This window comes from Macrotis lagotis, chromosome X, assembly GCF_037893015.1.
Source record: "Macrotis lagotis isolate mMagLag1 chromosome X, bilby.v1.9.chrom.fasta, whole genome shotgun sequence".
Classification (NCBI taxonomy): domain Eukaryota; kingdom Metazoa; phylum Chordata; class Mammalia; order Peramelemorphia; family Peramelidae; genus Macrotis; species Macrotis lagotis.
Genome location: NC_133666.1, coordinates 471544449 through 471571772, shown reverse-complemented (window position 1 = coordinate 471571772; position 27324 = coordinate 471544449). Strand labels below are relative to the sequence as shown.

Below are 27324 nucleotides of genomic sequence, written 5' to 3'. Positions count from 1 at the left end.
ATTTCTTAAGGAAAAAAGTTTATTCTACAAAATTTATATATGATGAAAATGAGGATAATTATTCTATTTCTTAAAGATTTTCTGTCACAGACATAATACAAATCTTTTTTATAAATTATTAGATGGTTGTATTTGGTAATTAGTATTTTGGGACACAAGAGGTATCCTGGATAGTGAGCTGGCCTTGGAGTCAAGAAGACCTTGGTTCAATGTCTACCTCTTATTGGCTACAGAAGTAATTGATCTCTCGGTGTCCCATGCATCTAAGACTACAATTCCCAGAAAAAACCAATTTACACAAAGAAGCTTCTCACCAGGAGCTCCTCACAGGTATGACCCAAAAATCTTGGTGACACAAATGACATTACTGTCAGATTGTATGAGCCACCATGAACAGTGACAAGTATTCAAAACAGCGCAGGAGGAAGGCCACTGCCAAAGAGCAATCTCCAAGAACTTGGCATTTTCCACTGGGAAACAGATGTTGTGGAGTCACTGCACTCCTGGATTTAAAAACAAAAATACATTAATTAGACTTTCAAATATATACATAAAATTCCATTCCAATATGCAGGCACTGCACAGACCCTCTTTCCTCAATTTCCAATCTCTAATTGCTCTGACACCACCAGAGGAAAAATGTGTTTCTTCATATGAACCAAACCTCTTCTCAGGGGATCTTACCCACTCCTTACTGGGGGGTCAAATCACAAAGTAGTGCTATGATGACTGCTAATGGATCTCATTAAACAGGATCCTAAATAGAAGGGCTTAAAAACTGCCTGTTAAAAATGCAGCCAAGCTGCTGAATGCTGACTCAAGCTGCTGGGATCTAAAGCAGTTTCTGTTCTAGGCAGGAGGCAACTCTCCACAAAAAATAAGATATAATGGGGTTTTGAGTTGGCATTTATAAAAAATGTTTTCCATGATTAAGTTTGTTTCCCTCCTCTCTGAAGAGATGAAGATTATTACACAGAAATTCATCCTAGGATAGGATATTCTGCTCAGTTGCTTTTCTTTGGTATGAGGTAGTTCATTTGCTATGAGGATTCAAAAGGGTGATGGGGGAAGCTGAGGTATTGGCAGATGGTATAAAGAAATGAAATAGCAATAAAACATTAAAAAAAAACCTAGCATTTTCCCTCATGTTATTTTTTATTTCTTAGTTTCCTAATCATAATTTTCCTAATTACAAAGTATTACAAAAGTATTGTTTTTGTTGTTGTTCAATTGTTTCAGTCATATCTCAGCTTTCTGTGATCCCATTTGAAGTTTTCTTAGCAGAGATACTGGAGTGGTTTGCCATTTCATTCTCCAGCTCATTTTACAGATGAGGAAACTGAGGTAAACAAGGTTAAATGACTTGCTCAGGGTCACACAGCTAGTGTCTGAAATCAGATTTAAACTCAGAACTTCCTGATCCCAAGCTCAGTGTTCTATCCAAGATGTTTTCTATACAACAATCCCAGGACACATGGAAAGCAAATATTATTCTCTTTTTTAGTCTAAGGATATGAGTTTGGAGGCTTAAGTGGTTTGCTAGTGGTCACAGGTCAAAGTTGAGATTTCACTGGATGAGAAACACCCAGGAGGAAACTCTCTCTACCAAGGAAGCCAAGCATCTGCCCTAAAATTGCAAAAGGCTCTGAGAGTCTAAGGCATAAGGGGTTAATTGATTTGTTAAGGGGTACCAGTCAGTATGTGCCACAGGTAGGACATGACCCAGATCTCTATGACTGACATTGGCCATGCTGTCAGTGGTCAGAGAGGAAGCTAGCAATACATAGAATAGTACTACTTTTTTTGTAATCAGTTAATACCTGAGTTCATATCATGCCTAAGACACTAGCTGTGAGACCCTGGGCAAGTCATTCAACTTCTTTCTGCCTCAGATCCCTCATTGCCCTAATACTTCAAGGCTTCACAGTTATGGGAGTGGCTTACAGTGACAAAGAACTTCACCAACAGCTACAGAATTGCTTTCTAGTTATTTATTAATAATTTCTAAAAAACAGTATTTCATCTGTTTCTTGAAACAACTCAAGATCAAAAGAAAACTTAGCAACTGTTTCTATCTCAGTGATATTAAAGGGAAAAGAAGAATAAAGCAAGTTTTTTTCTAGCATTTATATTTGTAACCTCCCCATCTTCAGTTTTAAAGTGGCTAGACCATCTTACAGGAGAGAAACCAGAGTTGATAATGCTTTATGGGGAAACAAAAGTTGGAGAGTATACCTTTTCAAGTGGGGAAAAGAGCTGCTGGGAATATTTGGGTTTGTATATGGAAACATAGTAACTTATTATTTGATTAACTTATAAAAAAATCAAATTGTAGGCATCCTGGATCCTACCCCTGGCCCTACCCTATTTTTTTCCACTGAATGGAAAGCACTACTATTTGTATTCTCATCGTAATTTAATAACAACAGCAATTTATAAAGGTTTATAAATGGTATATGAAACAAACGATGAGGTGAGAAAATCATTAGAGGACAAATTGAAGATAAGAACACTTACTTGAGGTTTAATTATCTGAAGCCAATCGTTAAGATATCTAACAAGGTCAAAGGCATCTGGGATATTATCTCCTTCTGAAACAAATTTCAGGACAACTGCCATTTGAATTCCTTTGGAACAACTACAACAAAGAGAATGAATCAGTTATTTTCTACTAATTTTGGAAGCAATATTCGGCATATTTCTTGCCATAGCTTAACTAGGGGAAAAGCTAGGTAGATAATTTAATATGTTCCTCCATTTTCTGGTAAGAAGCTTAATTATAAATATCCAAACTACATAGTTAAAAATCATGTCACTATCATACTTGCTTGGTCAATGTGATTTGGTCAATAATTATTTATTAAGTACCTAAGTTACTACATAACAGGCTCTATCCTAAGTGCTGGGGATTCAAAGAAAACCAAAAGTCAGTTCCTGGCTGTGACAGAAATAGCCAGATAAACTCCCCAAACCAATACTGACTTTGGTATACAATATTTGGTATACAATATACATGATAAGACAAGCTCTTCTCTCAAAGCTGTGCCTCTTTTCTTACCACCATCCAGACTGATTTTTAGGAAGGTTCCTATAGTCAATTGATTCGAATACAAAATAGCTTTCATATTGAATGCAAGAATATAACTTGTAAAGAGGCAAATAAAAAATATATGTAAACAAAATCATTGTCCATAATAAACAGAATTTCCCTAAAACAGGAGCAGGAAAATGCTCAGAGACTATAAATGATAAGTATAATGGCTCTTGTCCTTCATTATCTGAAAAATAACAAAATAACATCACTATGTTTGAAACAAATTGCAGTGTGTTCCATTGTGGATGATCAGATCAAGACAAGCTCAGAATGCTCCGCAACACAGGTCAGGCACAAATAGTCCATGTGAACACTTGGGGTGGGTATTCTAAACTTATGTCATGTTTCTTTTAAGCTGCTTCAATTTTGCCTTTCTCATAGCATGTGCTCTCATTGATGAGGGGAAACCATTCTGGGTGATCCTATATCAATGTCTCCCATGCTGTAAAATCAAGTCTAAAGTTCTTCAATGAGAACTTCAGGGTGTCTCAGTATCGCTTCTTCTGACCCCCTTGTGAGCGCTTGCCCTGTGTGAGTTCTCCATAAAATATTTCTAACAATATGTTCAGTCCATTCTCTGTAGTAATGTTGGAATGCTAGGCAGTTTAGCTTGAGAAAGGACCTCAGTGTCTGGTATCCTCTCCTACCAAATGATCTTCAAAATTTTCCCAAAACAATTTAAATGGTAGCAATTCAATTTTCTGACATGGTGCTAGTAGAGTGTTCAGATTTAATAGGCATATAGCAATGAGGTCAGCACAACAGCTCTGTAGACCTTCAGTTTGATAGTCAGTCTGATACCTCTTCTTTCCCACACTTTCTTTCGAAGACTCCCAAATACTGAGCTAGCTCTGGTAATGAAAGTGTCAACCTCATTGTCAATGTGTTGGAAAGGGCAGTGCCCTGATAAGTGAACTTGTAAACAGCACTTGGAACTTATCCATTTGCTATAATCAATGGTTCCACATATGGATGGTGTGGTGCTGGAGCACCTGTGTTTTCTTGGTGTTAATTGTTAAGACTAAAATTAGCAAAAGCACAAGAGAATGATACATACTTTGCTGCATCTCAGCATCAGAGGCTGCACTGAGTGCACAATCACCTGCAAACAAAAGATCATGCACCAAACACTCCCTCCACTTTGGTCTTTGCTTTTCAAGTTGAAAAATTTGCCGTCAGTGCAGTAGCTTATCTTGAAACTACTGGTGAAAGGGTTTGAAAATGTGGCTGAAAACATCATACTAAAATGTATGGGAGCAAGGACAAATCCTTGTTTCACTCCATTAGTGACTGGGAAATCTTGAGAGCATAGTCCACTATCCAGAATCTGGAAATGGTTGGGCAATACTGATAAACTTCTCTGGGCAACCAAATTTTGACATAATTTTCCATAAACCCTCATGACTAATGGTTATCAAAGGCCTTGGTCAGATCTACAAATGTTGTATACAAACCTCTGTTCTATTTCTGACATTTTTCCTGGAGTTGCTGGGCAGCAAACACCATACTGACTGTTCCTTGACTCTTTCAGTAGCCACACAGGTTCTCAGGAAGGTGACCAATTTCTAGGTGAAGGATGAGCCTATTGAGAAAGACTCTGGCAAGAATCTTACCATCAATGACTGAAAGAGAAATACTCCTGTGATTGTCACAGGACAATCTAGTCCCTTTACCTTTATAGAAATGGACAATGGGGGCATCCTTGAATTCTTGGGGGATAACCTCTTCATGCTATATAACTTGGAAAATTTCAGTCAATCTACCCCTTTTAGAGTTCAGTTAGAATCAGCACCAGGTGCTTTGCCACTTGAAAAGAGCCTAATGGCAAGCAAAACCTCTCCTTCAGTTGGAACTTCAGCGAGAGACTGATTGACTTCAACTTGAGATAAATGGTCATTGGCTTCTGCATTGATTGATGATAGTATGTTAAGAACCCTATAGAAGGGTTCAACCCATCTCTCTAGGGTCATGTCTCTATCGTTAATCAATATAAATCCATTAGCGATGAGTAGTTCAGGTGCTCTATTATGTCTCTGACCCATAAATAGCCTTCAGGACATCATAAAAGCATTTTGGTTTGTTACAATCTGCATAAAATTGAATTTCTTCTGCTTTCTTGGTGGGCCAAGAATCCTACATCTCCCTAAACTTCGCTTACACTTTTCTTTTTTTTTCTTTTTTCTTTTTGGTTTTTGCAATGCTATGGGTTATACTTTAATTTTCTTAGTGAGCCAAGAGACTTGCATCTCCCTAAACTTCGCTTATACTTAACTTTTGATAAAACTAATTGCAGCCTTCCTAGAAATGGATGAACTATCCTACTGATAAATCCTGAGTTCTCATTTTCTTTTAGCAGCTTCTGTATTTCTCCATCATTTTCATCAAATCAGTCTTGGTGTTTGCAAGTCTTCTGACCAGATGAGTGATTGCAGTGCTATACACCAGATCTCTTTTTCTGCTTCACTGTTGCCAACTGTGTGTTGGTTCAGTTTTTCCTACAGGTTAGCAACAAACTGTTCCCATTCAGAGAGACACTCTAATCTCTTGACATTGATTCTTTCCAAGTATTCACTTTGGCTGAATGTGAATATTTAGCTTAGAGAAGATGAGTCTGTGATCAGTCTAGCACTCTGCACCACACACTGCTTTTGTCACTCTCACATTGTCTCTTCTTCTATTAAATGCCAGTGTTTACTTTGAGGGTACATCCAGTAAGTTTTATTACATTTAGGTAAATGGAAGACAGTGTTTGTGATGAGGTCATGAGATGTGCAAATCTTCAATAGAAGGTGATCACTGCTGCTGCTGTTTCTAACTTCATTCTTCCCAAGGACTCCCTGCCAATGTCTGAGCCTACTCTAGCATTAAAGTCACCCAGAATTCAGAGTATCATCTTTCAGTAAGTTGATGATATGGTCTCCAGGTCTTCATAAACTGTTTCTTTCAATGTTCACCATAGTGGGAGCACAGGCACATAATTATCAGGGTAGCATGGCATTTTCCTCTAATTGGCAATCTCATCATGAGCCTGTCATTCACTACTTTTGGTAGACATTTAAGAATAGATTAGTTTTGATTACAACAAAACCTACCCCAGCTTTATGGAGCTCCTCTTCCCTTCTGTCACTCCATAAAAATGTGCATCCAGCTCTGACTTCAGTAAGCTGGACTTCATTTCCCAGCCTTGTTTTACTCGGGCTGTTATTTGGATATACCACCTGACGAGTTCTCTAACAATAAAAGGTATTTGTCTTTCAGGTCTATTGGATCCTGTGATGTCTATGGATGTACTCACATTCCATGCACCGATGACGAATGAAATTTTCTTTGAAGAAGTTTTTGGAGGTTTTTTTTGGTGTCTCAACCACATTGTGGGATCCCTGCCTGCCATGGTAATCAGGCCAGGGTTGGGTAAGCAGACAATTTTTAGGGCTCCCTTTCTAGCCCCTTCCTCACATCAGAAGGTGAGCAGTACAGTCCTTAAAAGAGCTGCTCAGTCACCCAAGGGGCTGCTGAATGCCACTGCTGCTTTCAAGGGGGAAATAGCCCTATGGCTTGGGCGGCCTGTGTGCAGGGTTATAACTACAGCTCCCAGTGTATCCACACCTGCTGCTTTGTCATTTGTGACTTTGAGGAAATGATTATGTGTGACATCTTTTGTTGCAAGTATAATTGGATTTAAGTGAGGTAGAGCCGAAAAAATAAACTGCCTCACTCTCTCATCATGATCCAGCATAGTAAGACAGAGTCAAGTCAACTGGTTATAGCTATTGATGCAGTATATGACCTTGGCAACTTAGGATGTCTGATAGCCTAACCAGTCTAACTAAGCCCTCCACAACACCAGCTTAAGCTGGCTTCATGACCATTAGAACAAGGTGTTTTCATCTACCCATTCCACCAGTGGAAGACTTCACATGCTTGGGGTAGACACTCCTCACTACTCACTAAGTTTTGAGGGAGTTTGAGACTCCCTTGGTTACTCTCAACCTGGTTTAGCCCACCTACTAAAACTAAAACAGGTGGCCCAGTGCATGTAACAGCTTCCTGGAGCTACAGATGAGAGGTGGCTCAGGTGAACATCAAAGGTGGAAAGCAGCCCTGGAAAGGCCTCAGCAGTCCTCATACCAAGGTGTTTTCCTTGAACAGAATCTACACCCCACATAGCTACAAAAACAAGATGGCTAAGTGTTGGACTTGCAAAAGGATCACTACAAAAATAAATGAGTGCATATTCTCATGTGATGCCTAATCCCAGGAACACAGAAAAGAACTAGACAGTCTTCAAAAATCAAACTAGGAATATTTAGTCATTTTATGTGTTTTTTACCATAGATCCAACCTGAAAACTAAGGTGGTGTACTCCTGATAAGGAATTTCCAAATTGTGGCATATAAATGTAATGGAATATTATTGTGCTATAAGAAATGATGAAATAGATAATTTCAGAACTTTCTAAAACAATGCAGAACAAAGTGAGCATATCCAAGAGAACAATTTCTACCACAAGAACTAAAAGATTTTAGAATTCTGATAAATGTAATAAACTACAAGTTCAAAAATGAAACACACTACTTACCTTCTCACAAAGAAGTGATGACAGAAGTGATGAAGAAAGTGACACACATTATCAGATAAAGTTAATGTGGGAATTTGTTTTGCAAGACGATGGAAGTATATATTGAGGCATTTGTTGTTGTTTTTCTAATTTGTTCAATGGAAAGGGGGAGGGGAGGGGGCAGCTTAGTATAAAATTCTTGTTACAAAAAAAATAAAAATAAAAATAATGAACTACAACTAGTAGCTGGCAGACTTCTGCACCATCCCTTAGTAAATAACATGCTCTTTACACATTCATAGTGCTTTGAATTTTAAAAGAAAACTAATGATAGCTAGGTTGTCTCATAATTGACTAGACAAACTCCAAAACTACCATAGATCAATTGGCTTTATTACCACTATGGCAGAAAAGTACCATCTATGAGAGTTCTGTCCCTGGCGTTGCTTCTATTTATTTATTTATTTTGATTATTTTATTTTTTCCAAATGCATGCAAAAGTGATAAAGTTTTCAACATTCAACTTTTTGTAAGCTTTTGAGTTTCATATTTTTATTGGTTCTGGTTTAAAGATCTTTAATCAGCAACTTTAAAATGAGAAGAATGATCACAAGCATGTGTCTGACCACAACGCTTCTCTACCAGGATGTTCACCATCCAGATGTTCCCTGTTACTTCCAGGATCAAACATAAACTGTATTTGACATTTAAAGTCCTTCACAACTAAGCTTTCAGCCTTACTAAACATTATTCTCCATCCTCCCTTTACAGTTTAGCCTTTATTGTTTTTTCTGTTCCTTGAATGTGCCACTCCATCTCCCTCTTCCACGTAAACCTAGACTGCATTCTTCCCTAACTTTCCACTCTTAGAATCGCTATTCTATGAAACCTTTCCTCCCAGCTGCTAACATCCCCTCCAAAAGTGCTTGTATTTATTTTGTTGACATGAATTTCTATATACCTGGCCTTGTATTTCCCCTGCCTAGTACAATACCTGACACCTAACAGATGCTTAATAAATGTTTGTTGATTCACGGATTGATGACTATCTTCTTCTAGAATTATATAGATATTATGAAAATGTTTGAATAGAACACTAAACAACATAGGAAAAACATATCTCCCTACAGTATAAATGAAGACAGTGGGGGGGAAAAACTCTGAATCTAAATAAATTTTTCCTGGGTTACATGTTAATAGTCCAGCTTTTATTTGGTGCCCACTTGACCCAGGTTTCTATGAAATGATTAGGTGGATAAATGGAACTAAATTTTAAATGTCCTATAAAACCTCAGGTGATTCAAGGGATGTTTGTATGCATTTGCATCCCCCCCCCAATTCTGTCACTAAGAGTTGAATCTTAAGTAGCCAATGTAAAGTGGGAATACTTTTTGATTAATTACTGTTCAATACCCCTCAAATGCTATTTTTTTGAATTAAATGTATGATTTCTAATACAGATGCCCATGTTAGAGACATCTCTTCCCAATGTCTATTAAATCAACTGATACACTCACCTCTCAGTGTATAAGGTCTTAGTGATACCACCTCCAGGGATCCGGATACACAACTCAGAGTCTCCTATTTCAGGAAATGATTTGCTTTTTTCCAATTCCTTCCAATGAAGCTTCTGTAATGTTTCACCAACACTTTTTCCCATTTCAGGTGTTATTAAGTATCGGAATGGAATGCTGGAGATAATAATTTAATACACTCATTAAAAAAAATCACAAATATCAAATACAAAGGTAATACCAGCATATGACCTATAATTATTTAGACTTCCATTAACTGAAAAATTAAGAGAACACTCTTCAATCAAGGAAGAATAGAGTATTTTTAGTAGCTTAACAGTTTTGTGGTCAATAGTCTTCTGCTTCATAAATAATACATGACTAGGGAAGAAAAAAAGTCACAACTGTCCTAAAATTTTTCTTTTTCTGCTTCCATTTCTTACAAATATTATGAATTCTTTATATTGTAAGAATCCTGGAAATCAGCTCTAATTATAAGATGAATATAGGGGCAGCTGGATGGCACAATGGATACAGTGACAGGTCTGGAGTTAGGAGGACCTGAGTTCAAATCCAGACTTAGATGTTTACTAGCTGTGTGACCCTGGCAAAGTCATTTCACCCGTTTGTCTCACTTCCTCATCTGTAAAATGAGCTGGAGAAAAAAAAATGAAAAAACCACTTCAGTATCTTTTGCCAATATAACCCCAAATGGGGTCAACAACAACAAAGTAAGATGAAATTCTCCTGACTACAACTGTTCTAAAAATAGCCATTAAAAAAAAGATCTCCTCAGCAAAAAATGTTGATTCTTAACCCATAGTATGTTCCTGGTAGGAGCAAAAACTGATTAACTTAAGTATACATGTTTAGCATTATTGCTTATTGAGTTTCCTGTCAGGTAAAATGAAAATAGATAAAAGTATGAAATTTCAGAATTAATATACAGAAGTCACTCCATATTCCTCTGGTAGAAATACTCTGTCACAAAGTTATCATTTGAGAACACTTCTGTTTCAATATAAAAACACTGACAAAAAATAAAGGGAAATTAAAAAAAAAACCACCATTTAATCCTCTCTGAGACTACTCTAGCCTCTGGTATAAGATATAAAGAAAATATAATTTTAAAGCATATAATTGGTAATGAAAGACAATATGTTATAGGTCATGTTCTCCTAAGTACTTCTTTTGCCCTACATTAAAGGACTAATTCTGACATTCATAGAATGATCATTAAAGTCAACTGAACTTCCTTTTCTGAAAATGTGTGGTCACATAAGAATGAAAGAAAATATCAATGCAGTTTTTTTTTTAAAAAATCCAGTCTTTCAGAAAGGCATTTACCTACCAATCTTGGTTAAGTGCCCTTTATGGGTTGTCTTCCTTTTGCTTCATTACTACATTCTATGATACAAAATAAGGAATGAAGAGCTCTAGACATTCAGTCCAGGACTGTCAAGCCTCACTTGTTCTAGATCTATAAAATACATAAAACTTCATGCCATCCCTTGCCAGACCTCCTGTTTTTAGCTTTCAGTGAAAAGAGATCAAAATATAGTAAATAATCACATCTATCTACTGCCATATAGGCTCAACACACTAAAACACTAAATTCTAAATTACTACACAATTAATATTGCAACTAACTTCTCCACTAAAACTGTAATAGTAATAGAATTACATTGTTATATCATGTAAAAAAAGAATGATTCAACATACCTACGAAGCTGCTGGTCATCACAGTGATATGAATGACTGCTTGAAAGAACAATGACTCTGGCACATTTACTGCTTTTCACCCAGGAAATGAGCTTTTCACAGAATGACTTAGATTTATACTTAAATCACCATTGAAAGGAAATAAAAAAAAAGGCATCAAAATCAGAACTTGGTGCTTATACATGGCAAAAAAAAAAAAACATTGGGGGGGGCCCTTTTTTATATTCGTGACTGCCTGAAAAAAGCCTCTGTTTTGTAAGTGTAGACCATTAATTCTGTGTAACTACCTGCTACGACATTCAAAGGACTGCAAGACTTAAAGAGGAAAAAGGGATCTTAAGAGATTTAAGATTTAATATATTCCCATTTGCTATTTCACATATAAGGAAATAGAAATTTGCATATTCAGCTCCTCTTACAAAATACAGACCTTCATTTCACTTGAAGTGATATATGTAATGGCAGTAAGAAAATCAGAATGTTCCAGTACTTAAGTATCCTTTTTTTTTGTTTTGTCTCTGTTGGCTGATTAGAAATCATAGAAAGTTCAGTGATTTTGTTGGTTTGGAGAACAAACACTAGAAATGGAAAATACTTCAACAATATAGACTGAAAATCTTTATAATTTAGTAGGTAGGTCCTAAGAAACTGTCTGAGAAACATAGAGGTTGAGAAATCACGGCTAAGAGATGTCTGAGGTGAGATTTCAACTCAGCTCTTCTAAATGCAAGTCCAACACTCTATTTACTATGTTGATTTTTTACAGCTGACTAGGGATATAGATTAAAATAAAAAAGTATAATTGGTTTTACTCTGAGACCAATGTTTATTTATATTCTACTAAACAGAAGGCAGGAAAGGCAGGACCTTATTGATAGAAACATATGATTCTCTCATTCTGTTGCCTTTTCCTTAAAGACACTAAATAAAGGTATTTAGATATGAAAACTCGGGAGATCTTATAAGATCTTAGATCTCAGAAAAAGAAACTTAGAAGATATGACTGTTCCCCAAAGCAAAAGTCCTGTTCCAAACTTATGAGCTGAATAGAAGCCTATCACCCATAATAAAATAAGCTCCATTGATTTTTTGAATCTTGATTTCTGAAACTGTTGATTGGAATACTTTCCAATTAAGTTTTTTTTTTTAAAAAAACTTTAATATAGGCAAATAATAAAAATACCAACCTTAATAAAAATTGATCTTAGTTGGAGAGCCAAAAGATTCATAGAAGGCAATGAATATACTATGAGAAAAGAGAAAGAGATAAAAGAAATTAGGTTAATAAAATTGATGTCAATAAGGAATTACAATTGTTATTATTTAAAGTAATGAAACATTAAAATTAAATTCTATTAAACCTCTGTATGTTATTATTATTCTCAATTATTAAACTATTGGAAACACCCAAGAACTTAAATCATTTTATCTAAATATCACTTTTCAGTAGAAGTATACTAAAATGTGAACTTCATAGACTTTTTAATTATACCATATTAGAAAGAAAAAGTTATAATAGATAATAAAGCAACAAGACTAATTTTCTAGCAGGATAAAAAATTACTATGGTTAATAGCCTAGATTGTGTTCCTCAGAACTTCTGTGAATGCTTTTATTTTTTAGACATTATGGGCATCTCTGGTTGTTTTAATATGACTTTAGCTAAAAGGAAAAATGTAGGAAAAACAATGATTCATTAGTCAATGGCACTTGGCTAACTATAGGAGCAAAAAAACTCTGGTTTGAAATTCTCAAGTCACTTAACTTCTAGCCTCAGTTCTCATAGTCAAGTAAGGCAGAATGCTTTAATGGAGAAAGTACTGGACTTAAGAGTCAAACGACTTAGAAGACCTGGCTCTATAATTATACTTGTATGACTTTGAATAGGTTATTTCACCTCCTCTGGATCTGTTCATTCATAAAAGGAGGGTTTGAACTAGATGATCTTCTAAGGACTCTTTTAGTCCTAATCTATGATCATAAAAACAGAAAACAAAATGGGATATAAAAAAGGAAAACGAAAAAATGATAGGAATGTAAGGTAGCTCAAAGAAAATAAATGTACAATTTTAAAGATTAAAATAAAAGTATAAAGTATAAGATTTTTTAAGAGTTACCATTTCCAAAAGACTTAGAAGAACAATACTTTTTAAAAGGGTGAATATTTTTAAGATATAAGTTAGAGGGGCAGCTAGGCAGCACAGTGGATAGTCGGGAGGATCTAAATTCAAATCCAACCTCAGACACTTAATTACCTAGCTGTGTGACCTTGGGTAAGTCATTTGACCCCACTGCTTTGCAAAAATTAAAACAACAACAACAACAAAGCTATATGCAAGACAGGTAAGAACTTAATGCTTACTTCAAAAGGAAAAATCCCATTCCTAATTCTCTGCTCATTATAATTATCTGGTATATGTTTGGCACAAATGCCTAAGGAAGAAGCCTATCATGTAAAAGAATATTTTCTCTGGTAGTCCCCCATGCCTGGAACACTCTCTTTACTTTGCTCTATCTATTGATCTCCCTTAGCTTCCCTTAATCCCAAGTAAAATTCCATCTATTATAAATCTTCCCCAATCCCACTTACTTCTAGTGTTTTCCCTCAATTATTTTCTATTAATCCTATATTTAGCTCACTTTACCTATATTTATTTGCATGCTGTTTACCCCCTTAGACTGTAGTTCATTGAGGGCAGAGAGACTATCTTGTGCCTCTTTTTTTTTATCTCCAACACTTAGCACAGTGCTTGGCACAGAGCAGGTACTTAATAAATGTTTAATTATTGATAGCTACAGTAATATAAGCACAGACTACATACACATACCTTCAGCATTTATACTGAGTTCTGTTGAGTTTTCTTCTGCAATTGCATATGGATTGTTTCCAACCATTGGAACAAGGCAATCAGTGTAAAAGTACCCTACCTTACCCATATTCATCGTAGAAATAATCAGATCTATTGCAAGTTGGCCAACATTCCCCACAGATACTGCTGGCTGAAATCACAAAGAAAGATAGTAGATCAACTATTAAAATTAGAAAAATATTTTTAAAAATTTAGGGTCTGGGGCGGCTAGGTGGCACAGTGAATAGAGCACTGGCCCTGGAGTCAGGAGTACCTGAGTTCAAATCTGGCCTCAGACACTTAATAATTACTAGTTGTGTGGCCTTGGGCAAGCCACTTAACCCCACTGCCTTGGGGAAAAAAAACCCCCAATAAAAAATAATAAAAAAAAAATTTAGGATCTAAATTTGGGAATATAAAATTTACATTCTAGTGTGTTATTTTTTGCATAGGGTACCCTGGACAACAAAATAATAATTATGATCTTATTTGATTTGCTAGTAGTTCCACCTATTTGCAGATGAATGTAAATCTAAATTTCCTTCTGGTATATGTCATTCAGTAGCTGTGTTTCCAGGTCACCAAATGTTTGGGAGAAGTCCTATTAAGAGGGATAAAGGGGTTCTACTGAAAAATATTTTAACCAAGATCCTAGCATCTTCAAACCTTAAAGAGATCACAAAGAATCATCAAATAATAGAGTTTAATAAAACTTTAGAGTCCTCATTATCCTGAGGCTCATAGGACTTAAGTGACTTTGACAACATTTCATGTCTAGTTTTACACATTGCTTTCTACTATACATTATTTTCCCTCAGTAGGAAGTGTCCATTCATTGATTCAACAAATAGTTATGAAGTAACTACTCTATGTAGGGTGTTATGCTAGGCACTGGGGGAGATACAAAAAAGAATAACAGGTACTCATTTGGCAATTTAAGATTTACAAAGAATTTTATATACATTTCATTTAATTAAATAATTTCTAGCCTCACAATATGTCTCAAGAAAAAAACTCAATTTATGACAATAACATTAGAATTGCCAAAGTATGGTATAAGATCCAAGAGGTAAAAATATTACTAAGTTAGAGGACAATGCAAAAGAGGACAGCAAAGGCTTCACTGAGAAGACAGCATTTGAACTATGCTTTAAAGGATGAGTAGGAAATCAATAGAGGAAGGGACAGTTAAAGGAACAGTGTGAGCAAAGGCACACTAACTCTAGGGTATATTTGAAGAGCAGACTTGTCAGGCATAGAAAGTGATGAGTATCAATCAACAAACATTTAGTAAAGCACCAACTCTATGCCCTAGTGCTAGGATTCAAAGACAAAAATAGGACCTTAAGGAGCTTACATTTAGACACGGAATGATGAAATGTGGTTTGAAAGGGAAAACTTGGAAGATCCTAAATGACTTGATAAAGGAGTTTCAACTCTAAGTAACAGATAATAGGGAGAGAATGGGAATCTTTAAGCAGATAATTAACACAACTAGACGTATGCGAGAGTCTAGCAGTAGTATGAAGACTGGATTGAAGAAGGGGAGAGAACAGAGGGTAGTTATAGGTGGAGTTTTAGATAGATACTGCTTATTATTCTAAGGAACAGTCCATTTATTCCTATACTCTCTAGTGTTTTTAGTAGGAATAGGTGCTGTATTTGTCAAAAATTTTTTCAACATCTATTGATATAATCTTATAATTTCTGATAGTATAATTATATCAACAACAAACCTAACAGTTTTCCTAATATTGAACCAACCCTACATACCTGGTATAAGTCCTACTTGATCATAATGTATTATCCCAGTAATAACTTGTTGTGATGGTTTTGCTAAGATTTTATTTAAGATTTTTGCATCTATATTCATCAGGGAGATAGGTCTAGAATTTTTTTGCTGTTTTAACTCTTCCTGGTCTAGGTATCAGCACCATATTGGTGTCATAGAAAGAGTTAGGCAGAGTTCCGTCTTCCCCTATTTTTCCAAAGAATTTATACAGAATTGGAACCAATTGCTCCTTCGGAAGAATTCACTTGTGAATCCTTCAGGCCCTGGAGATTTTTTCTTAGAGAGTTCAATGATGGCTTGCTGAATTTCTTTTTCTGAGATAGGGTTGTTTAGGTATTTAATCTCCTCTTCATTTAATCTGGGCAACTTATATTTTTGTAAATATTTGTCTATTTCACTTAGATTGTCAAATTTTTGGCATAGAGTTGGACAAAATAATTCTGAAATACTACTTTAATTTCCTCCTCATTGGTGGTAACTTCACCTTTTTCATTTATTTTTTTTTTTCATTTCAATTTGGTTTTCTTTTTTTTTAATCAAATTGACCAGAGGTTTATCAATTTTAATGTTTTTTCATAAAACCAGCTTTTGGTTTTATTAGTTCAAGTTTTCTTGCTTTCAATTTTATTAATTTCTCCTTGAATTTTTAGAATTTCTAATTTGGTATTTAATTAGGGGCTTTTAATTTGTTCTTTCTCTAATTTTTTTCAGTTTCATATTTAGTTCATTGATTTCCTCTTTCTCTAATTTATTCATGTAAGCATTTAAAGATATAATATATCCCCTTACAGTTGCTTTGAATGAATCCCATAGGTTTTGGTATGTTGTTTTATTATTGTCATTATCTAGGATAAAATAATTCTTTCTGTAATTTGTTTGATCCATTCATTCTTTAAAATGAGGTTATTCAGTATCCAATTAGCTCTGGGTTTATATCTCCATGGCCCAATATTACATGATTTTTATTGCATTGTGATGTAAGAAAGATGTATTCACTACTTCTGCCTTTCTGCAATTTATTATTAGGTTTTTATGCCCTAGTACATGGTCAATTTGTATAAGTGCCATGTACTGCAGAGAAAAAGGTATATATTCCTTTCTATCCCCATTCAATTTCCTCCATAAGTCTATCATATACAGGGTTTCTAACAATCTATTTACCTCCTTAACTTCTTTCTTGATTATGATTTATCTAAATCTGAAAGTGGGAGGTTGAGGTCTCCCACTAGTAGAGTTTTGCTGTCTAAGTCTTCCTGTCTTCTTTCAGCTTTTCCTCTAAGAATTTGGATGCTATACCATTAGGTGCATACATATTCAGTATAGAAATCACTTTATTATCCATGGAACCTTTTAGGAGGATAGTTTCCTTCCTTATCTCTATTAACAGTACCTCTTTGTGCAGTTGCTTTGTCTGAGATAAGGATTGCTATCCCTGCTTTTTTCACTTCAGCTGAAGCAAAATATATTTTACTCCAACCTTTTACCTTTACTCTTTATGTATCTCTGTTTCAGATGAGTTTCTTGTAAGCAGCATATTGTAGGACTCTGGTTTTTAATCCACTCTGCTATTCGTTTACATTTTAAGGGAGAGTTCATCCCATTCACATTCAAAGTTATAATTACTAACTCTGTGTTGCCCTCCATGCTATCTTCCCTCTGTTTGTATTTTTCCCCTTTTTCCCCCTTTATCCATATTCCCCAGTATTCTGTTTCTGAATACCACCCCCTTGGGTGTGTTTGCCCTCTTATATCCACTCCCCTCCACTTTCTTTCCTCTTCCCTTCCTTCTGTTAGTTCTCCTTCCCCCCCCCCCCGTCTCTGTCCCTCCCCCCCCCTTTTGCCCTTTTAACACTTGAAAGGGAAGATGTTTAAGTTAACTGAGTGCATGTATAAGTTAACTTTAAGCCAAGTCTGATAAGAGGAAGATTCAGATGTTTCTCCTCCCTTCTTCCCCTCTATTGCAATAAGTCTTTTGTACCTCTTAATGTAATGAGATTTACCCCCATCCAATTCTCTCCTTCCTCTCATCTCCTTCTTGTCTCTCTTTGTAAGGAAGTAGTGTTTTTAAATCATTCTATTTGAGTCATAGAAAATCCTGAATATCCATCACTTCTGGCTAAGTATGTTCTCTCCAATAGAGTTACAATTCTTGAGAGTTATTAGTCTTTCTCCCAAGTAGGGTTATAGCCAGTTTCAACCCATTGGGTAGCAGTCTCATGGATAAGTCATGAGTGTCCATCAATTCTGGCTAAGTATATTCTCTCTGCTAAAGTTACAATTCTTAAGAGTTATGAGACTTGTTTTCCCATGCTGGGATATAGCCAGTTTTAGCTTATTGGATAGCAGTTTCTTTTTTTCTTTAAACCCTCCCTTTTTTTTAACCTTTTCATGTGTATCTTGAACCTCCTATTTGGTGTTCGAATTTTCTATTTAGCTCTGATTTTTTCCATGAAGAATTGCTGGAAGTCTTCCATTTCATTAAATATCCATCTTTTCCCCTGAAAGAGAAGGCTCACCTTTGCCAGATAGTGGATTCTTGGTTGCATTCCAAGCTTCTTTGCTCTTTGTAATCATCTTATTCCAGGCCCTTCGATCCCTTAATTTTGATTCAGCCAGGTCCTGCATAATCCTTATTATGGTTCCTTGGTATCTAAATTGCTTCTTTCTGGCTGCTTATCTGACAGTTCTGGAATTTACCCACAACATTCCTTGATGTTTTCATTTTAGGATCTCTTTCCGGTGGGGAGCGATGTATTCTTTCAATAACTATTTTGCCCTCTGCTTCCATGATATCAGGGCAATTTTCCATCACTAAATCCTGTAATATTAAGTCTAGACTTTTTTTCTCTTCAATGTTTTCAGGAAGACCTATAATTCTCAGGTTGTCCCTCCTCGATCTATTCTCGAGGTCCGAGATTTTCCTGATGAGGTATTTTACATTTTCTTCTCTTTTTTTGGTTTTGTTTAACAGGCTCTTGCTGTCTCATGAAGTCATTAGTTTACACAGACTCCATTGTTTTTTTTTTAGAGAAGAATTTTCTTCATTTACCTTTTGCAACTCCTTTTCCAATCAGTCAATTCTATTTTTGAAAGAGTTTTCCATTTGACCAATTGAGGTTTTGAGAGAATTATTTTCTTTTTTGCATTTGCCTAATTGAGTATCTGAGAGAATAATTCTCATTTTGTATTTGTCTGATTGTATTTTCCAATGATTTGTTTTCTTGTTGCAAGGTATTAATCTTCTCTTGGGTTTCTTTTCCCAAATTTTTCAATGATTTTTAAACTCCTTCCTTATTTCTTCAAGGAAGTCTTTCTGTGCTGGAGACCAGATCATATTCTCTTCAGAGGTTCTAGATCTGAGTTGGGGTCTTTTCCTTCCAAGAATTTTTCTATGGACCCTCCTTTCCGCTGGCCTTTCTTCATTTTACTAAGACCTTGAGTTGGGGAGGGGTTGGTTCACAGAGGTTTGGTGTTGGGATCCCTAGAGGCTTTACTGAGTGTAATATCTCCCGTTGGCCAGTAGGGGGTGCTGGTTGCTTTCTCTGGATTATCTGTGACCTTGATTGAGACCCTCTCCCTTGGCCTGGAGGGAGTGGTTGAAGCTGTTAGATACTTTTGTCTTTGACCAATAGTGGGCTCTACCCTGGGGTGAGGCCATCACTCTCCCTATTGTCAACTGAGGTAGTTCTGCTGCTGGGCCTTAACATGGGGCAGAAGTAGTCCGTAATTATGTTTGTTCTGGGAAGGTTTCAGCTGATATGGAGGCATGGACTGAGTAGAGGAGCCCAGGGATGATGTCTGCAGCTCTCCCATACCGGAACTCTTCCTCTAGCCTTGTTGGGCAAGCTCCCGAGGGTCAGTGCCAACACCAAAGCCTCTGGTTCCCTAGTTGACCCAAGTCCCTGAGGTCAACCAGGTTCTAGCCCTGTTGCTGATCAAGTAGGTCTGGTTCTCGGGCCCTCAGGCTCCCAGGATCCACAGCTAATCCAGGCTCCCAGGCTCTACCCATCCTATGCTCCAGGACTCACCCACCCACGATCAAGGAAGACAAATCCTGAGGTAGATGTTCCTTCTCCTGGTTTTTCTTTCTGGGTTTTGTTGATCGGATTTCTGTTAAGAGGTTTGTTTTATATCATATATGGGGGAAAAGCAGGAGATTTTAGAATTGTGCCTGTCTTCTCTCCTCCATCTTGGTCGAAAGTCCCTTTATGTTTATTACGAATTAATTTAATCATTTTCCATTTATCTAGACTATCAACCTCTGTATTCTGACTCTCTCAGCCAGTGTATTAAAGACTTTCCAGCTTTGTCTCTCGAAAATCTCCTAACTATGCAGCTCAAGAAATCTATGCCTTTTATCCAAGAAGTATTAAAAATGTTGAACATCCAAAATATTCATAGCAACTCTTTTTGTAGTGGCAAAGAACTAGAAATCGAGGGGATGCTCATCAATTGGGGAATGGTTAAACAAGTTATACTACATAAATACTATGGAATATTATTTTTCTATAAGAAACCATAAATGGTCCACCTTATAGAGAAGCATGGAATGACTTACAGGGTCTGATGCTGAGCGAAGGGATATATCAATGTATACATCAACAGCATTAAGGGATGAACAACCTCAATGGAAGCAACTCCTCTCAACAGTCCAGAGAGCTAGGACAACTGTATCAGACTGGTAATGGTCTATATTATCCCCAACCAGAGAAAGAACATACAGGGAAAAAAAAACCACCCCTACCAAATCTGATGAACACTTCATAAAAATTATCTCTTATGTATCTCTTTTCCTTTTGTCTCAATTTGAGAATTATAAACCCAAGGGTCTGTATATTTAAAAACTAATGGGTTTGAATTCTGGTGCTATTGCTTATTACCTGAAAGACCTAAGGTAAGTCACTAAACCTAACTGTATCTTACTTTCCTATTTTGTAAAATGAGAAGAATGGGGGGGGGGCAGCTAAGTGGTGAAGTGGATAGAGCACCGGCCCTGGAGTCAGGAGGATCTGAGTTCAAATCCAGCCTCAGACACTTAATAATTAAGTAGCTGTGTGACCTTGGGCAAGTCACTTAATCCCATGTCTTGCAAAAACTAAAAAAAATGAAAATTTATCTTTTTTTCCAGTTTGAAATCTCAGAAACTAAAAGTCTATCTTTCTTCCGATGAAACAGCTATTTCCAGTTATTAAGAGAAAAATAACTTTTCTCGCTAAGCAAGAACTTAAGTGGATTTTATATTCTATTGGGAAAGGGAGTGCAAAGACCAGGTGTCCCCGGGAGTAAATACTAACTACATAAAATCCAAAGAAATTTCAAGGAAAGAGCAATTGGGAATAGAGTTCAATAAAGACTTTTGAAGGAGACAAGGAGTTGAGCCTTGAAGGAATATAGCAATTCCAAGAGGAGGAGGTGAGGTGAGCGCATAAATAATAGGAAACTACAGCAAGTGGCTAATTGTTGAAAGGCTAGAATAAATGGTTGATTGGTTTTTATCTTTCTTTTTTTTTTAAAGATTTTTGCAAGGTAATGGGATTAAATGGCTTGCCCAAGACCACACAGCTAGGTAATTATTAAGTGTCTGAGGCTGGATTTGAACTCGGGTACTCCTGACTCCAGGGCTCTAGCCACTGTGCCACCTAGCTGCCCCCCTTTATCTTTCACTACTGAAGAAGACCAAAATGACACCACTATGTTTGAGACAAATTACAGTGTGTCCCACCGGGGCTGATCAGACCAATATGAGTTCAGAATGTTCTACCACAGGTACAAATAGTCCATGTGAACACTTGGGGGTGGGTATTCTAAAATTACAGATGTCATATTTCTTTTGAACTGCTTCAATTTTGCCTTTCTCATAGCATGAACCCTCACTGATGAGGGCGAACCATTCTGGGTGATACTGTGTCAATGTCTCCCATGCTGTACAATCAATTCTAAAGTTTTTCAATGAGACCTTCAGGGCATCTCAGTATCACTTCTTCTGACCCCCCCTTGTGAGTGCTTGCCCTGTGTGAGTTCTCCATAAAATATTTTTTTTGGCAAGCGTACATCTGGCATTCTAAAATTGTGTCCAGCCCACTCTCTGTTGGAATGTTGGAATGCTAGGCAGTTTAGCTCAAGAAAAGACCTCAGTATCTGGTTTCTTCTCCTGCCAGGTGATCTTCAGAATCTTCCTAAGACAATTTAAATGGAAGTGATTCAGTTTTCTGACATGTCCAGGTTTCACAGGCATATGGAAATGAGGTAGCACAACAGCTCTGGTAATCATATCTCTTCTCTCCCATACTTTCTTTCAGAGTCTCCCAAATATTGAATTAGTTCTGGCAATCTCATTGTCCATGTGTCCCTCCTTGGAAATGATGCTGCCAAGATAGGCGAACTTGTCCACAGTACTCAGAACTTCTCCATTTTCTGTAATCAATGGTTCCACATATGGATGATTTGGTGTTGGCTGATGGAGCATCTGTGTTTTCTTGGTGTTGTTAGACCAAAATTACCACAAGCAGCAGAGATCCATACTTTGCTGAATCTCAGCTTCAAAGGCTGCACTGAGTGCACAATCATCTGCAAACAGAAGATCATTTACCAACACTCCCTCCACTTTGGTCTTAGTTTGTAGCCTTTTCAAGTTGAACAATTACCATCAGTGTGGTAGCTGACCTCAAGGCCATGTTCATCTTTAGTGAAAGCATTTGATAACATGGCTGAAAACACCATGCTAAAATGTAAAGGAGCAAGGACACATCCTTGTTTCACTCCTTTGGTGATTGGGAAATCTGGAGAGCCTTGTCCACCATCTAGAACCTGGGCTTTATGGAACTAACGTACAATACTGATGAACTTCTTTGAGCAACCAAATTTTAACATAATTTTCCATAAGTCCTCACAACTGACAGTATCAAGGCCTTGGTCAGATCTAAAAATGTTGTATACAAGCCTCTGTTCTGTTCCTAGCATTTTTCCTGGAGTTGTCAGGCAGAAAACACCATACTGACTGTTCCTCGACCCTCTCTGAAGCCACATTGGTTCTAGGGGAGATGACCATTTTCCAAGATCAGCCTATTGAGAAGGACTCTTTAATGCTAGAGAAGGCTCAGATTACCAGACTTGGCAGGGAGTCCTTGGGAAGAATGGAGTTAGAAACAACAACAGCAATGGTTACTTTCTACTGAAGATTTGTACATCTCATGACCTCACTACAAACATTGTCTTACATTTAGAATAAAACTTCCTGGATGCACCTTCCTAGCAAACATTGGCATCTATTAGACTATGTGATTGTAAGAAAGGACAGACAGGATGTGAGGGTGACAAAAGGTAATGTGTGGTGCAGAGTGCTAGACTGATCACAGACTTATCCTAAGCCAGATATGCATATTCAAACAAAGTGGTGGCCCAAAGGCAAAATGAAGCCTAGAAGAATTACCATAAAGAGATTAGAGTGTCTCTCTGATTGGGAACAGTTTGTTGCTAACTTGGAGGGAAAATTGAACCAACACACAATTGGCAAAAGTGAAGCAGAAAAAGAGTGGGCAGCTTTCAGAGATCTGGTGTACAGCACTGCATTTGCTCATCTGGGTCAGAACACCTGCAAACACTAGGCCTGCTTTGATGAAAATTTTAGGGAAATACAGAAGCTGCTAAATGAAAAAAAAAATGACAGCTCCATAGCGTTTGCCAGCAGGATAGTTCATCCATTTTTAAGAAGGCATCATTTAATTCTATTAAAAGTACAAGCAAAATTTAGAGAGATGTAGGACTCCTGGCTGCTAAATTTCAATTTTATGCAAATAGTAACCACCGAAAATGCTTTTATGATGTCCTGAAGGCTATTTATGGGCCAAGGACCTACGGTACATCACAACTACTCAATGCTGATGGATCCACATTGATTAATGATAGGGACATGACCCTAAAGAGATGGGGCTGAACACTTCCTCAGTGTTTTTAACAGACCATCATCAATTAATGCAGAAGCCACTGCTTGTTTACCTCAAGTTGAAGTCAATCAGTCCCTAGCTGAAGTTCCAACTGAAAAAAGAAGTTTTAAATGCCATTAGGCTCCTTTTAAGTGGCAAAGTACCTGGTGCTGATTCTATTCCAACTGAGATCTATGTGGTGGGGAGCCAAAAACTGAAATTTTCCAGGTTATACGATAGGAAGAGGTTATCCCCCAAATATTCAAGGCGGCCTCCACCGTCCATCTCTATGAAGGTGAAGGGAATAGATTGTCCTGTGACAATCACAGGGGTATTTATTTTTCTTGTAGTCACCAGAGTACTTCCGGATATGACAAACACACAAAATGAAAGGTGACTCTATGACTTTGCCCTCGCTCAGGGTGGGCACATCATCCACGGGCCTGGGTGTGGGGATCAGTCAGATCTGAGTTGGAATCCTGCCCTAGGCTTTAGGTGCTGCAAAAGGAGGGCTCTGAGCACCTGGGTTTCTGGGCGCCTCCAGCTCCACGACCTGGGGGAGCCCCTGAGTCGGCGTCTCCCACTAACCTCCCTTTCCTTTAGTGGGCGCCGCGGCCTCTCGGCCATTCACCCCGCACGACACTCCCCACGCCCCGCCGCAAGCCTTTCCCGCCTTTTCTTCGAGTCTCCCTCGGGGCGGGCACCCATTTGGCGTTGCCCTGGCAACGGCAGGCGGGACTCGAAATCCAATCAATCCGGGGTCCTTTTCGGGGTGACTGAAGCTTCCGTTTGAGCAGTTGCCGTGGGTCAATGGTGTTATAAGTATCCAAAAGCCCGGCCCACCAGAAAGCTCTTTCTAGGGGCCCCTCCCATCCCACTCTCATGCTCCCGGAGGCCTTGGGGCGCCGCCGGCGGAGAGGAGGGGAGGGAGGGGGACTCACCATCAGCAGCGTGAAGCCGGTAAAGTCGGGCTGGGTGGGCCCGCAGGGAACGAACATGGTGGCCGGGAGGGAGGCGGCAACGGCTCCGCGCGCGCCCGCCGCGCGCTCCCAGGATGCGGCTCCGGCCCGAGGGGGAAGGGGCGGGGCGGGGCCTTCCTCTTTGTGGGCGCCCTCCGCGCCGGGCCTTCCGAGCCGACGCCTATCTCGGCGGTGGCCGCTCCTGGTACTGGCCGCGGAGAGGAGCGCGTCAGGAGAGGCGGACGGCGGAGGTGGGGAAAGGCCGGGAGCCGCGAGGGGCGGAGGGGATGGCGGAAGCCGGCCCGCGCGGAAGGCGGACACTCAGCAGTCAGGCAGTGCGGCGGCCACCCTCGCGCCCGCAGTTTGAAAGCAGTTGAGGGACCGCTTGCGTCGCCGGGGCGGCGGGCCGGCTTCCCGCCCAGAGCGCGGCGCTTCCGCGGGCCGCGCTCCCGCCTCCCTCCGGGGGCAGGGCGGACGGATCGCTCGGCGCTGCGGCGGCGGGAGGACGGCAGGGCGCGGGGAGCGGCGGTGGAGCCGGCGGGCCGTCCGCCATGTCCCTGCCGCCGGAGAAGGCGTCGGAGCTCAAGCAGCTCATCCACCAGCAGCTCAACAAGGTGAGCGCGGCCGGGCCGAGGGCCCTGACCGCCGGGCCGGCTCGGGAGGGCGCGGGAGCTGCCCGCAGCAGCACCGGAGCGGGCCCCGGCCCGGGGGGCCGAGTGCCCCTTGGAATTCTCTCAGGGACGCGTGCAAGTGTGTCACAGTAAACGCGCCACGTATTCCTGTGTGTGTACGGGCCCTTCTTGTCTGCTTGTGTGTTTACACCAACATACACGCACGTGTGCGCACAATCCATTTTTACTGCTCCTTAATTTTTAGCAAAATGTGGAAAGGCCAAGATGGGTGTACCTATTTGCATGTCCATATAACTTGTATGTGCATTGTGTAATTGTGTATATATGCTTCCCATACGTGGGTCTGTGTGATTGAAGTCTTGCCTCCTTGAGAGAGAGAGAGCAATGTAAATTGAAATAACAACAAATTTCTGCGGTCCTAATGCCCAGGTTTTGCATTTACTGACACTTGTTGAAAGCTGGAAGGAGCGATGAAGTGCAGAGATAAGGGTTCCTAGAAAGCATCTGCCAGCTGGTCAGAGAGATTAGTGCTTAGGCGGGTAGGGGACAAAGAAACGGTAGGAAAGAGGTGGTGAGGATGCTGCCTTGGCACCAGAGGAGCAGCTTGGTGTTTTGAGATGCTGAGAGTCGAGACAAAGAATGCATTTTGCTGAATGCGAGTGAGGAAACTGAAGATTCCAACTAGTAAAAGACAGTAAATATTTCCATTCATTGGAGTTAAACTTTAAATTCTTTTTTTTTCTTTTATTAAAGATTTTGAGTTTTACAATATTTCCCCAAATCTTACTCCCCCCCCCCACAGAAAGCAATTTGTCAGTCTTTACTTTGTTACCATGTTGTACATTGATCCAAATTGAGTGTGATGAGAAAGAAATCATATCCTTAAAGAAGAAACAAAAAGTACAAGAGATAACAAGATCAGACAATAAGACATCTGGTTTTTTCCCTAAATTAAGGGAAATAATCCCTGAACTTTGTTCAAACTCTGCTGTTCTTTTTCTGGATACAGATGGCATTCTCCATTGCAGACAGCCCAAAATTGTCCCTGGTTGTTGCACTGATGGAATGAGCAAGTCCATCAAGGTTGATCATCACCTCCATGTTGCTGTTAGGGTATACAGTGTTTTTCTGTGAACTTTAAATTCTTAAAGAAGCAAATGATAGAATCAGTTTTAATAATTCTTTCATTCTTACCAGTACTATATAACTTATGTATTATTTATGTGGAAAATCTCAGAATCAAACTTAGGTCTTTATACTATATATTTTTCCTATTTTATGTATATATATGTATATATGTATTCCTATTTTATATATATATATGTATATATACAAACATACCTTTATTATATATATGTATGTACTGTTGTACATCCCTTTATAACCAAGTTTGTTTATTAGTAATGTTTAATTATCATACCTATCAAAGATTTGTTGGGTTGCTATATAGCAGGGGGAAAAAAATAATGCTAAGTTCTCTATGTAGATGGATGTCCACGGCAGGATAAGAGAAGTACTTGCAGAAACTATAAGGGAAGAATTGGCACCTGAGCAACAACTTTCAACAGAAGATTTAATAAAAGCTCTTAGACGCAGAGGAATCATAGATGATGTCATGAAAGAGCTCACCTTTGTTACCGTGAGTAATCTTTTGGAAACAACAACTCTGTAATTTTGTAAATTGAAACCTCACTATAACACTAACTATAATGCTTTGTATGTAAAACCATGCCAAAAAAGGTCTTCTTGGGATTTTATTAACTAAACATTTTTTTGTTTAGTTCATACCTACCTATGATGAATTCTGCCTTATGTTAAATAGCATTTTTGTTTGGTTCCAAAGTATTTCTATTGTGTAAAAAAAAAAAAACCATTTCCCAAAGTGATTGAATTTTCATTTGTTAATTCTTCAAGCATGTTTATGAAAAGGGTTGTATTTTAGGCAAATTAGTTTACCATTACAGTCTGAAAGAGTCCTTATACTTTTTATTCTTGTTTCTTTGGTCCACATACTCACTTAACTTGTTATTTTAATAAAATTTAAACTCTTTACAACCAGAGACAAGCTTTCCCTAAATTCTCTAGACTTAAAGCTGTTACTCAAAGCCTGACTACCAAAAGTTTTTCATTTTGATTCTCAAATGATTTTACAAACTTTATAGTCCAAAGGTCAAGCTCTTATCAATTTTTCAACTAAGTTTAGCTGTTGACATCAGATTCTCTTTTGCGAAGGAATCTTAGTATTAAAAATAAAGTTCTTCAAAGTAAAAATAATTCAGGAA

At 38.3% G+C, this 27324-nt stretch overlaps 2 protein-coding genes and 1 long non-coding RNA gene across 3 annotated transcripts in view; 2 read left to right on the top strand and 1 right to left on the bottom strand.

Moving 5' to 3' along the window:
* Nucleotides 1-25120, bottom strand: PSMG2 (proteasome assembly chaperone 2). The gene is made up of 7 exons (XM_074206939.1): nucleotides 24393-25120; nucleotides 13717-13888; nucleotides 12076-12134; nucleotides 10889-11007; nucleotides 9170-9343; nucleotides 2518-2638; nucleotides 1-503 (listed from the first exon to the last, which is right to left on the bottom strand). Exons 1-7 carry the CDS (start codon nucleotides 24447-24449, stop codon nucleotides 408-410), a joined length of 798 nt encoding a protein of 265 aa, XP_074063040.1. The 5' UTR covers nucleotides 24450-25120; the 3' UTR covers nucleotides 1-407.
* Nucleotides 16565-19912, top strand: LOC141502272 (uncharacterized). The gene is made up of 3 exons (XR_012472481.1): nucleotides 16565-16614; nucleotides 19276-19588; nucleotides 19780-19912. It is a non-coding gene; the product is annotated as an uncharacterized LOC141502272 (long non-coding RNA).
* CEP76 (centrosomal protein 76) overlaps nucleotides 24761-27324 on the top strand; it is a 19399-nt gene continuing 16835 nt past the window's right edge. Inside the window, exons 1-2 of the mRNA XM_074206938.1 lie at nucleotides 24761-25024; nucleotides 26529-26681. Of these exons, the coding sequence (XP_074063039.1) occupies nucleotides 24962-25024; nucleotides 26529-26681 (216 nt within the window). The 5' untranslated portion in view covers nucleotides 24761-24961. The remainder of the gene's footprint in view (nucleotides 25025-26528; nucleotides 26682-27324) is intronic.